Below are 13,561 nucleotides of genomic sequence, written 5' to 3'. Positions count from 1 at the left end.
ATATGACAAATTTATTATTTCGTAACTTATCAGAAAACGAACACCTTCAATATAACCTTAAGTCCACCTTAAGTGGTTTGCACATCGATATTACTGGTTGGCAATTTCTTATTTGTACTTTATGAAAAGTCAAACACAGTTCGGTTTACTTCAGCGGCAGCACCGTGACTCGTTTCAATTGAAATTTTACCATGAAATCGTTGTTTGATAATAGATTGCAAGTAACAGTGCTAATCGGTGACTTTGAATATGTGCACAGAAACCTATCCAGTCTCTAATCTTTCGAGTATCATCTGTGTTCGTGTTGCCAAGTTTAATACAGAAATTGGGAAGATAAATTATGTATGTCTTAGGATTGCAGAATGGAAATCTCGATTCTTTCAGCCCTATCAAGTCAAACTTATCTGACCATTTAGAACACACTGGTTCGATGTTTATCCAAAACGTCGACTAATATTCAAATGGCAGCAGCTCTGTGCATCCATGTGAAGAAAAGTATTAGATTGCCATATTTACAAATGGGAAGTGAGCATTGGGTTGTAAACGTCGTTATCTTTTAAGCGTACAGTTCGATCCGCAAGCTTTGCACCAGTTATCGTCAGCAAACAGGTTCACGGAAGCTATCGCTCAGCTCATGCCATTTGAATTCCACTACTCGGTGACCGACATAAAGTCGATTACTCGCTGGCAGATATATATATATATATATATATATATAGTCACTCCCGATCATCGTGAACCGTGACTCTGGTACGTTGGCCTCACAGCCGTTGATTAGGAGAAAACCCGCTGCTCTTCACGGAATGATTCCGACATATTATTATAGCATGCTGAATTCTTTTTTTTTACCATTATGATTTATGACAATATGTAAGATAGAATATAGACGTAACACGAACTTATTGTTGACTTTCACAAACACTTTAATGGTTCACGGGGGTATCTCTCGAGATATTGCAGCTATTGGATGTGATCACTGCCAATGCGATACCGTTATTCTTAATTACACACGTACATCGGCAGACAACTATAGCTTCTGTAAACTTTAACTATGCACATACGTATACCGTTCTCATATCAGGAACGAGAAAATTTTAACAAAATTTAGTTAATGGTTTCCACGGTACCGTAAGTGATTTTTACTCAATCAGCATGCCAGTGGCCTATCGAACACGCTTGTGCAGGCTCATCGCAAGATATATAAAGAAAAAGGCAAGTTCGAGGGTCAATATAGCGTCGTGATAAAGCCTAATCAGCCCGGAGTGCTAAAAATAACCACTCCATCACGTGACTAGTAATTTGAAGACGAATCCTTTCGTTTTATTGTACTTTCTATCTAACTAACGACAGAAATTCCACTCGTGTAATTGTCGAAGGACTAATCCAGCATTGCGAGATGAAATGAAATCGGCGAACACCCGCCGTAAGTTAAGCTTGAACAACGCTGGTCTGTTACTCGATAAGTTCATGGTAACCTGTTGTATCGGATAATCGCGGGGTTTCTACCGTCGTTTGATCTTGAGTGGGAAAACCTGTAGGTACAATAATTACGGCCAGTCATAGCAATGACTCGCCATAAACTTACATTGTTGATTTCGTTTTTCAGATAATAAGAATTGCCGAGACCAAGGAAGGCTTCCTGGACCTGAATGACCTGGACCGGCAACTAGCTAAGGAACGTCTCACTGGAGCTCAACTTGTCGGGTGTTTTAGTGCTGCCAGTTGCATCACCGGCGTTCTTGCCGATGACGTGGCGACGACTCTTCTTCTTCATCAGCATGGCGCAATCAGTATCTGGGATTACACATCGGCAGGTTAGTACGAGGTGTTTTTCAAGTTCGAAATATTCGCCGCGAATCTCCCAGGAACCGTAATTGCTCTGAAAATGAGTTTCCACCTGTGAAAAGCTGGCCCCTTCGGTAATTCAGTCTCGAATAAAGCCAGAGAAAGAGCTGGACATCTCTTGAGAATTCAATCATGGAAACGAACTTTCTGTGCAGTGATCATCTGGGGATTCTGAAGAGGATTTAACTCTTACTCGGAGGCGGATCTAATCAACTTTTACTACCAGTGCGGATTTAGCGTTTCGTAAAGCTCTATGCAAAGTCTTCATGCCGAGACTCCCCTGTAACGACTCAGTAATAAAAATTATCCCCTGACGTTTCTTGTCCTACAGCTCCGTACGTACAAATGGACATGAATCCTCACCTGCCCGGAGTCGGTGAGAACACGGTCCATAAAGATGCTATCATATTCACCGGTCACAAATTCATCGGCGGCGCTCAAACACCGGGAGTCCTAGTGACAAAGAGAACGCTTCTCAAGACTGACTCTAGCCTCGAAGACATGAGGGATTCGCATAGATATTTGCAAGATCCCGAGCTGCGCGAGGAGAGCGGAACTGCCGCTGTGGTGGAGACCATTAGATGCGGACTCGCCATTCAGCTGAAAGAAAATGTTACACCACAAGCAATCATGGCTCGTCAGGATAAAATCACCAAGTGAGTATTTTTGCGTTTTATATTTTCAATAGAAGTTAATTCTATCGGTACTTTTTTTTTAAGCTTATTGCATCTTTATATGTCTTCGTTCAGCTTAAAGGTTCACTCCGGGGAATTGCCCGTGAAATGAAAAGTGGAAAGCAATAAACGAGATACAGTGCTTCGCCGCTTGTGGTAGATAATACGACCTCGCTAGCGCCGAACGGTAATATCGCTCCACTAGAATACCGGGCACTGTATAAATTGCAATTAATGATCATAGCATCTCTGAAATTCTTACAAGTCGCGCGAATAAATGGAGCCGTAAAAAATATCACGGCGACCGGGATTCCAAACTGGTTTTCGTAGGTTTGGAATCTGGCCAATATAGTTAGGTACACCTTAATGCTAGAAATTATATTTCGGATCGCTTGTTACTTGTGATACGTCGCTGAAAATCTCGGATGATTTACGTTGGGGATCATTTTGCGACGCGTATAATTCCGTCGGCGAAAATCCGACTGCTACATGCACTCCGGCGAGACTCATTCATGTTGCTTACTCATTTTTCTCAGCTTACAATGTGCGTCAATTTTCAAACGATGAAAGATTACTTCCGACGTATTTCTGGAGGTAGGTACATTCAAACGCGGCGAACGCAATTGAAATAGCCGTGGTTGAATCGTATCAGGTGTCACACTACTCATCGTCAGCAAAATCCGTTGTAAAAGCTACGAATCCAACGTGACCCAAAAAAGGTGCAAAGACTTTACTTTTTCCACACACCAACGTCCACACTTCGTCGAGTTCCATAAATAAAAATTGTGTCCCTGCCAAAAGGGGATCTCGTACAGGCGGCCATCAGAGCGGTTCTTTACCTGAGCGGCATGGCATCACGGAGCGAAGTCTTCAAATAAACCGATGTTAAGGATGAAAATATACGCAACATAACATTTCAGCACTCGCATATGGGCGACATTTAAAACGAAAAAGAGTGGAGGATTATTTTTTCGAACGTACCAAGAATTTCTTCCATGTCACTTGGCTACTGTAGAAAATTAAGACAGTTATCCTGACTTCTCTACTGAACATTGAGATGACTTTCTCTTCCAACTAAACCGTACGCAGTTATATGCATACTATAAGGAAAAAATCTTTTTTCTTTTTGCAGACAAGTTTTGGCACACGTGCGCACAATACCAGAGCTCATACTTCTCGGTAGCAGTTCACACAACGTCAAACGACTTTCAATCTTCTCGTTCATGGTCCGTCATCCCCGAGGCACGTTTCTCCATCATAACTTTGTTTGCGCCGTTCTCAACGACGTTTTTGGAGTCCAGGCAAGAGGCGGCTGCGCCTGCACGGGACGTTATGCTCACGAGTTGATGGGAATTGACGAAAAGTTAGCCAAAGAATACGAGGCCATTCTGCAGCAAAAGTGAGTCTCGTTTCCTCGTTGGTAATAATGCACGATTTGTAACTTACTCTATCATTTTACTCACTTCTTCTCTTGTTACAACATATTCTATTTTTGTTATTCAAGTGGCTGCAATGAAGAATCAAGCGTGGAAATGCTCCGACCAGGATTCGCCCGTCTGTCATTTCCCTTCTTCATGTCGGAAACCGAGGTTGCTTTCGTCCTCGAAGCGCTGAAAATGGTTGCGACGGAAGGATGGAAGCTTTTGCCTCAGTACGTTCTGAATCCGGACACAGGCGAATGGCGCCACCATACAAACAGCGTATTCAAAGACCGCAAATGGCTGGGTTCGATAAGGTATACAGACGGAAAGATGATCACATCCGAGCGACGCGTGTCTGGACCCGGTGTATTTCCACAGAGTTACAGCGATTGCCTTCAAACAGCGAGAAACATCTTCAACAGAGCGAGAAAAATGGCTCAAAGATATCCTCTGCAAATTGACCAAAGCGTCGTCTTCACCGAACAAGGCAAAGCACTTCGATGGTTCATCCTGCCGAACGAAGCACAGGACCTTCTTCTCGGCAATTCGCAAAACGTCAAGCAGGACGTTCCCTTCAATCCAGTCACATACAGACTCAGATACAGCGCCTTTGATATACCAAACCACTCTTTGCTTTTAGCAAACGGGATTCGCAGATTGAACAGCGACATTCCCAGGACCGGGAACGCTCCGATAACATCGAACTCTCCGAGACATCACAGCCTCCCAGTATTAACCAGGCCGATCCCACCACTTCCTGATCCCAAAAAGTATTCCTTCGGGCAAACTCTGTCCTCACACTTGAGGAACACCGTGTCGCCTCCACTTATGGCGCAGCTGTCCCTTCCGGAATACGCGACGTCCTCGGGTGAACAAAGGTCTCCGTCGACTTGTCCAAGCTCCCCGATGCCCGTGAGATTCGCAGTCGGCGAGGCCGTGACTCCGGCAATTTTGGGAACGCCTGTGGTTGCTCAGCTAATCGCTGGTGACCAGAGTAACACGGGTAGAGCGCGATGCAACTCTTTGGGAAGTTCGGGTACCTCTCCCCCGATATTGAGTCCCCAGACGATGGCTAGTCTGGGTATAAATACCTCGAGACACCGACACTGCAGCTGCAGTAGTCAAACGGAATTGAACTCATTAGAGTATGAGAATGGGAGTCCGACCCACTCCTTGACCAACGCTAACTCCTACAGTAACTGTGACATGAGGGTTGGTAGGTCCTCACCGGTCTCTAACCTGTCGCAGAGTTCGGAAGATCTTCACGCTTATTTGAAGGAAGTTACGAAGGAATTAGCAACGGAAATAAAATCGGAAATACGCGAGGTGATATCTCAGGTCGACGACGTACTGTCGGAAACTAACACAACGGAAAACACGCCCCAGCACCACTCGCGGATCCATAGCCTCAATCATTGCGAGGAAAAGCACGATTCCTTCTCGGCGAGCGATATTGCTGAGTATCTCATGGAGTTTTCAAAGGAAATGGCAAGCGAAGTGAAATCGGAGATCAGGTGTATGGTGAACGCTGTCGACGGTCTTCACAGGTTCTCACCCGACACCTCATCCTCTGACAAATCATCGAATGGATGTGGTTCACCCGAAAGAGTTTTACCGAAGGCCGGAACGATTGGTAAGCTGAGTGAACTTTCTCAGGAGAGTAAAATGTCGAGCGAGTGTTCGTCAGACGAGACTGTGATCTACGTCATCAAGCAGGATGCTGGCGGTAAAACTGACGACGAGGACCGTAGTGGGGTCGAAATAGACTTAAAAACACTGCCGAAGATCTACTCGGCGATAAACTCTGTCAGTTCTCAGGACAGTGGAATTAACCTGTCCTTCCATGAAAACGACAAGTCAACTGAGTCCGAACTTCGGAGAAGCAGTAGCGCCGAGTCAAACTCTAACGGATGTAGGAGACTGCGAATAAACGGGAAAAACGCGAAGCAAAAACGGGTCAATGATCTTTCCGAGGACGAGGAGATCGTTTCCGAGTGCTCGGGTCTCGAGGAAGAGGAAAGACTGAACCCGGACAAACCCTCGGAGGATGGAAATCTGCAGTGGCTGTGTCCCCCAAAAAACATCTGGAAACCTTCGGTAGAGGCGATGCAAGAATTTGACATGATCAGGGACGGAGACAAGGTGATGATCTGCTTATCCGGTGGCAAGGACTCCCTGTCCCTGTTGCACACTCTGCACCAGTACCAGTTCTACGTCAGGTCCAAGGGTGTCAACTTCGAGATAGGGGCGGCGACTGTTGACAGCAAAGCCTACGACCCCCTTCAGCTAATGACGTACCTCAAGGCGCTGGACGTACCGTATTTTTACGAAGAGCAACCCGCTCTTGAGGAAGAGATTGGAAGGTCGGCGTGCAGCTTCTGCAGCAGAACGAAGAGGAACCGCTTGTACACCGTCGCTAAAGAGCACTCCTACAATGTCCTAGCGCTCGGGCAGCACCTCGACGACCTTACGGAGGGATTCCTCATGTCCGTATTTCACAACGGTAAACTCCGCACCATGAAAGCACATTATTACATCCGAGAGCGTGACCTCAGGGTTATTCGGCCGTTCGTATACGTCCGGGAAAAGGCTTTGAGACAGTTTGCAGAATGCAAGAAACTCCCTGTCGTACAAGAAACGTGCGAAACTTGCGACGACGCTCCAAAGGTAAGTCTAGCTTCCCATTTTGTAAGATCCCTGTCATTTGGCTTATCGATTCGTAAAATGCATATCTATAGAATGCTACTTTTTTCGTCGAACGAAGCCCAAAATTGAAAATCGACAAATGACCAGGTAAACTGACAGTTTTATTTCGCTTGACAAACGTTCTTGAGTACACGAAAAAAAGCGCTAAAGTGACAGATATTTCTTAACGTAACCAATCTTGATATGAAACGTAATTGGAACTCGAAACTGGTTGTTGAAATATTCTGTCCGTCTGGTGAAGTTTTTACAAGCCAAATGAGCTGCCCCTGTGTCATCTTTGTGTCCAATAATTGAGCCTCGCAAGTCCTACAAACGACAATCGTGTTTCTTTCGCAGAAGCTGGAGCGTAATAAGCAGATAATAGCGCAGCAAGAACAAGTTTACCCGCGATTATACTGGTCTCTGCGATCAGCCCTCCAGCCACTGATCGTTGCCCGAGGTTTTACCGAGGAAACAAACCAACAGAAGAGGCATCGAAGACCAAGAACAAACTCCTTCACAGCCTCGGCGAGTAGCGCGTCTCAGCCATTAAACGACAGCGAGACCGAAGAGGAGCCGGTAGTCTAGCGCACGTGAAATACGACCAGAAAGGCGAATCGGTTTACTGCTCGGAATCTGTCTGGTAAGTTCAGGAAACATCTTGCACGAACGACAAAGCCACCCGTTGGGCGTGATGGTCAGGCTGCACAGTAGGTCAGCTGCGTCGAATGCTGAGATGTATGTAGATTTAAAGTCTAATTAACACCATACTAATGATGACGCGAGGGAAGATTATCATTGGAAGTGGGAAAGGAGAAGAAGAAGCTTCTTTAAAGCTTCTTTGGCGCTTTACGCAGAGGATAAAAATTGTATCTATTCTGCACGTAAATGAACAATTCTTTCATTGGGAAGAGAGTTGTACTTGGAAGAGCCTTTTCGTGATCCCAATTTCATTCTTGCCTTTAAACTTGTCTTTTCAGACGATTGGTACCTACGATTACGTACAACAGGTACTAAGATTCGTCCTACATTTTTAAAATTAAAACGTATAATACATATATGTTTTACGTTCGTTAATTAGCATAATATTATAATTAGTTAAAATAATGAAGGTAACATTATCGTTGACGATTAAATGCAGAGCGACAATGAAAGATTGAAAGGGTGAAGAGGTCTTTGTACTATTACGTACAATGTAAATCACTTGGCTTGGAGTGTTCCGGCGTGCAAATAAAAACGGATAAAAATATCTGTTTTTTTGTTCTCTAAATTTTTCAATCTTATAATTGATTGATTAACGGAACTTCTGAATTTAAAGTAAATATTTAATTGAATTAACCGCGGTTCGAAATCAACGTTGGCAGCGCGAATGTTTTTCTCTTCTTTTTTAGTGTGACGATTATATCGTAATGTAGTGATTACCTGTTCACAAAAAGTATATGGATTGAAAGAAATGATCGTGTTCAAATAAACTATTGACTTACTGTTCATGGTGAATAATCAAACACAATATTACCTACAATTAAACGACAATACAACTAAGTATATACATATTACGCAGTACATATACGTAGTGTATATGTATACGTATGTATACTATATTAATTATGTACCACACAAAATCGAACTCAACCTAATTTAAAACATATTTACTCCGCCTGAATCAGAAAGTGATTATGCTGTACAGTCTCGTTGAAGAGAATGCTTCGAATTTTGTAATTGATTATCATTGTAAGATTAATTTTTATACGTTAACAGTTCACCCATTGGCAACTGCTATGTGTCGGAGATTATCAATTTTTACAAAATAACGATATATATATATATATCGACAAGTACGAGATACTTATGACGTTTGTATTTATTTGAGGGGAATTAGTATCCGCAAGATGGTAAAACTAGGTTTCGTGTAGCTGTTGTTAATTGATTACATTAAACTATTTTTATTGAATTTAGGAGATTTGTCGATAAATCCTAAGAAATTAATTGACACATTTTCGTAAAAGAACACGTGTTATACAATCATTAAATAACAACTGCAAGTCCAACTCGATCGATCAACGTTATACGTGTCGACAAACAAAATGCTTTTTTCAAAGAATTGTTGTTTTTTGGAACTGGATCTCCTTAAATAATAACGCTCAAAGTGAGCCGTGGTATACCATCGAATATGAATATGACAAATAATAACATATAATACAAATGCTAAGGAGATCGTGTATCTCCAATGCTTATACACTTCACATACGTCTTTTTAACATTATTAAGGCAATATATACCTGTAATACATGAAGTTTCGACGAGGTCATTTTTTGATATTTTCTACCGGCGTGAAAATGCGCCTGCTATTATGTACTCATAGTTATACATGTAGGTATACACACGAGAAATGACAGAAATTGTTAAATTGTTGAAATGGTGATGTTCTTGCTTTTTTTTTTTTTATGCGCGCTTGAATATTAATTATCCTACTTTTTTTTTATACCGTTTCGGAAGTAATGGTACTAAGGTACATGCGATTGCCTATGATAATTTGCTGTGAGTTTGTATTGTGAAAAAAAAGGCTAAGACGATGTCTTTTGAAATTTAAATTATTACATGTATATAATACAATAGGTATGCATAATTATAAATGTCGTATCTAAGGGCGTTTTATACTTTATAAATTATTAAGTGAGTTACAACTTTAAATCAAAGTTCCCGAAATTCGTACGGAAATTATTTGAAAGAAAAGAAACAAATTTGACCTGCGTACATAGGCCATAAAAAAAAATAAATAAATAAAACAAAAGAAAAAGATAATAAGAATTCTAAAACAAAAAAATGAAACACGCAAGAGATGAAAAACAAAAAAAAAAAAAGAAACAGAAAATTGGAACCATCGTGCTCATGTAACGCCTCTATTATTCGGGATCAAGCAGAGGAAAAAATGATGACAGGTTTTAAACTGTAAGTATATCACCACCGGAAATTGGATTTTTATTGGGACAGGACCAATTCGATGAGTTGAAGATATTCCATTAATTCGAACGACATAAACACTTATATATATATACGCGACAGAAGCGTTCCGGTGGCAAGAAAAAGATCTAAGACATTTTTTAAATGAGCCATCTCGAACTTAGAGGGCGTCTTGAGTTAAAACTCAAATTAATTCGCAGTTATAACTGCTGCTTTGCACGTAACTGGTAACGGTAATAAATAGCGTTCATAAACACACGATTCATAGCTGATAATGTTATGTAGTTATTATTTATTGGGAATTTTACCCACGTCCCTTTATTGCAGTTTGCTGGCTTTGATATATTATATTGGGTACAATAGATATGGAAAGTGATTTGATATTTCTTGCGGTCAAGAAATATCATCTCACTGCCGATAAAAGTTGCATCAGCTACTGCTGGTTGTACATTTTACCCACGGTTATATGAATTACAATTAAGAAATTAATGTGACGTTCAAAATTTTTCACGAATTTAGAATACAAGATATGCATCACGATGTATTATGTATGTATAGATTTTTACCAATTTATTTAATTATATAAATATAAAACTATATACATACATACACAAAGATACAAACAGATATAAATGCAATGTATTATAAACATTATTGTTAATATATTCGATGATGATATCTAAATTCGTGAACGAAATTTATACTGTAACAGTTACCTATAAACCCTTACATATTATATATAACTTATCTGTAGCTTTGAAAATTCGAATAAATACACCTAATACATTTAACAATATGGAAACTACTAGTGAAAAAATATTATATTCAGTGTAGTATGTAATAGAATTATATAAATACACGAAGAGAAATACTTCTTAGATTATGAATCTCTGATTCAATGAAATAATTTTCATTTGATTTGAAAAGACTTTGCTTGAGATAAAAAAAAGTTGTCATTACGTCTATCATTTAGCATATTTATGCAAATTGAAAAATCTTCTATAATTTTATAAAATAATGTAATTCAATGACGCTGTGAACCTATTTCCTTGACACGGTTTAAGCAAAGTATTTCATTAAACTGATCAAACTATTCTCAACTTGAAATTGTTTGCTAGTTGTTAGATGTAAAAAAAGTAAAGAACTTTCTCATGTCAAGCAAAGTATTTTCAAGGCAGTTAAAAGCAAATCATTTTATCGAATCAAAGAATCACACAGTCTAACAATTATTTCTACCGGTGTAACGTGAATTGTTACACCCGAACCGCGGCATACTATATAACGTAACAGTACTAAGATTTATCCAAATACGATTGTCAATCTGCATACCTTAAACCTATATATTATACGAAAATTAAAACCGAGGCTGGCTGCACATCGACGGAGAACTGTATAATAGAACGTTACGTAAAATAAGTTCAGTCGTTAAAAAGACAAAACGCGAGGCGTTTATACATCACACCTCGCACGTATTTTTATTCCTACAACGATGTGGTGCCAGCTTGAGGCTGAGAGTCATTAATTAATTAATATGTATATTGAGTTACGCGGCAGCCATATTGATAGGCAGATGTATATGACAAACAAATTGTAAGTTTTAATTAATATTATGTATTCAATACACGATAATGCGAAATTAAATTTGTTATTCAGATGCAATCGCTTCACTCGTTACGTTACGTAAACGCCGACTTAATCGAGAGTGGTTTTTTTTTTTTTTTTTTTTTTTTTTTTTTTTTTCACCTCAAATCTTTATCATCATATATTGTTATTCTACTATCATTCATACGTCACCTTTTATTCTCTACTAGCGTGTTGTTAATCGTTGCAGTCGCGTTTCATGTGTCAAATTAGTATTTGATCGCTTTCTTAATATTACAATTAGACAACGTTGGTAATTGTCTTCAAAATTTCATAATTAGGTGGAACACGTTATGATGTTGGAGAAAACGATAAAACTTTGATAAACTCGACTCATTCCACACACACACACACACACACACACACACACACACACACACATACACACACGTATTTGTAGATATTATACCTGTATTGTAAAATTTACACGCGCGAGGATCTCGCAATGAGAGCCTTATTGACATTTTATCACACTTGGGTTGAAAGTTTTTTCGTTTTTTCCTGAATTTATTTATTTATAAAATAAAAATCTCTCTTCGGTGAAACGCAACGTGTGAAATCACAGCAGTCACAGTCATTGAAACATTTTGTTGGAAGATAAATTCAATTAAGAGATAATTATATAGTATATACATATATCGAGCATTGATTGCGATTGTTTGAGATACGGTTACGTTTTCTGTTTATCTTTTTAAGTGTCGAATGAATTTATCGTAACATAAACAGATATTATTATATTATCTACAAATTATGATAGATATTATATATTTTCAGAGAGTTACGACGTACATTGTTACTGTAAAGATATGTAAGTTTATTTATCGCTAATAAAAACGACTGTATAAAATTAATAAATTTTCATTTCTTGTTCAGTGTTACCCGAATTATGAACGTACGTATTGCAATAATGCAATCAGTTCTTCGTAGCAATATTATCGTATCATATTTCAAATTGAAAAAAAAATTGTCATTCCTCTCGATTCAACCGGTTATTCTCTGATCTTACCACATAGACGAATATAATCAAGTCTCCACGCCCGGCAATTTCGATTTCAAAGATTGCGTGAAAAAAGAAGATGAAACTTGCCCTTAACTCAGTTGGCATTGAATGTTTCACGCTATGAGTAAACCGTCGTCCGTACCACGTGTTACTGAAAAACACTTTCCCCGCTACAAATTATTTTCCAAATTCTAACGTCTATTATGTAAAAAATTCAAGCAATAAAAAAGGGAGCTAAGGCATCATGGATGATGTCACAGACCCCGAGTACAATTGGGTACGTCGGACGTGTTTCAACGCGTTCAATGTATTTCTGACGATGTTTAATCGAATCGTTTATGACAATTCCGTGGTTATGCAGCAGGATGATGGTCGTAAGTTGTATTCTCAGTTACTCGACATTTTTTTGCAATTACATTCGTCAGGCAATGAGCGTCGTGTTGAATTGCGTGACGCGCCTGCAATGCTTGCGTCGCTTTTTACGGGAAGTGCAATATCAGTTGCAATTGATCAAATAATCATTTTTCAGAAAATTCTTATCCGATCGTTTTGACAGCCTTGGATTTCCTCGTGTACTTGACCTTGAGTATGTAGCAAGCATATCGCTTCCAACTCAGCAATTCTACTGCCAAAGAATAATGGAGTCTACACCTTATCACTGCTTCCACCGAGGAATTTCAAGTATATAACTACAGGTCGGAATAAAGCTGTATTTCTTTGGCGTTATGCTGTATTTTTTTAATTGTTAATAAACGAGTTCAAGTTATTCGTTGAGAGATGATTCGTTATGAGCTAAGCTAAACACGTCCTTAGGTGTTATGGGATATATGTATACCAAACGTAGTCACGGTCACGGGATTAGTGGAGAGTTGATAAACAAGAGGGCTAGAGATTGCGATAAGCTGATAGCAGATATCAGGCTTGGTCGGGCAACCAGATATATCGGTTCTGTTCTCGTTACTGTGAATTCGTTACAATTCCCGGATAAGCATGGAAAACGGACGAAACGATGGAAGGAATGAGTCCCTTCTGACTCCGACATATACAGTGAGAAAAATTTTATTTGTATAGTAACTAGGAAAATTCAGTAAAACAGGTATCGTTGAAAAAACTTAATATTGTTGGAATTACGAAAAACGAGGTACGCCTAACAATTTTGCGCTATTGTCGATCCTTTTTTGGTAATTGCAATGCAAAATCAGTTTGTTCGGATTACTCTACATTTTTAGTTAAGTAAGGCTTTAACGTCAATTTATTGTTGCACAGGCATTAAATTTTCGCAACAGTCACAAGAAAATGTAATAACCGTGATCGTAATTGGAAAGAATAGTAAC

General features: G+C 39.6%; 2 protein-coding genes across 3 annotated transcripts in view; both read left to right on the top strand.

Moving 5' to 3' along the window:
• Nucleotides 1–9,497, top strand: part of LOC124211268 (uncharacterized) — a 107,874-nt gene extending 98,377 nt beyond the window's left edge. The window contains exons 4-8 of the mRNA XM_046610196.2: nt 1,607–1,814; nt 2,177–2,501; nt 3,652–3,918; nt 4,024–6,607; nt 6,983–9,497. Of these exons, the coding sequence (XP_046466152.1) occupies nt 1,607–1,814; nt 2,177–2,501; nt 3,652–3,918; nt 4,024–6,607; nt 6,983–7,213 (3,615 nt within the window). The 3' untranslated portion in view covers nt 7,214–9,497. The remainder of the gene's footprint in view (nt 1–1,606; nt 1,815–2,176; nt 2,502–3,651; nt 3,919–4,023; nt 6,608–6,982) is intronic.
• Nucleotides 9,498–13,153: 3,656 nt separating this feature from the next.
• Nucleotides 13,154–13,561, top strand: part of LOC124224979 (uncharacterized) — a 42,853-nt gene continuing 42,445 nt past the window's right edge. Inside the window, exon 1 of one of the 2 annotated variants that reach the window (XM_046637319.2) lies at nt 13,154–13,274. The gene's annotated coding sequence lies outside the window, so the exon portion shown is untranslated. The remainder of the gene's footprint in view (nt 13,275–13,561) is intronic. The other variant, XM_046637316.2, reaches the window with a different exon arrangement.

The sequence above is a fragment of the Neodiprion pinetum genome, chromosome 1, assembly GCF_021155775.2.
Source record: "Neodiprion pinetum isolate iyNeoPine1 chromosome 1, iyNeoPine1.2, whole genome shotgun sequence".
NCBI classification, from domain to species: Eukaryota; Metazoa; Arthropoda; class Insecta; order Hymenoptera; family Diprionidae; genus Neodiprion; species Neodiprion pinetum.
This window is presented reverse-complemented; position numbering and strand designations above follow the sequence as displayed.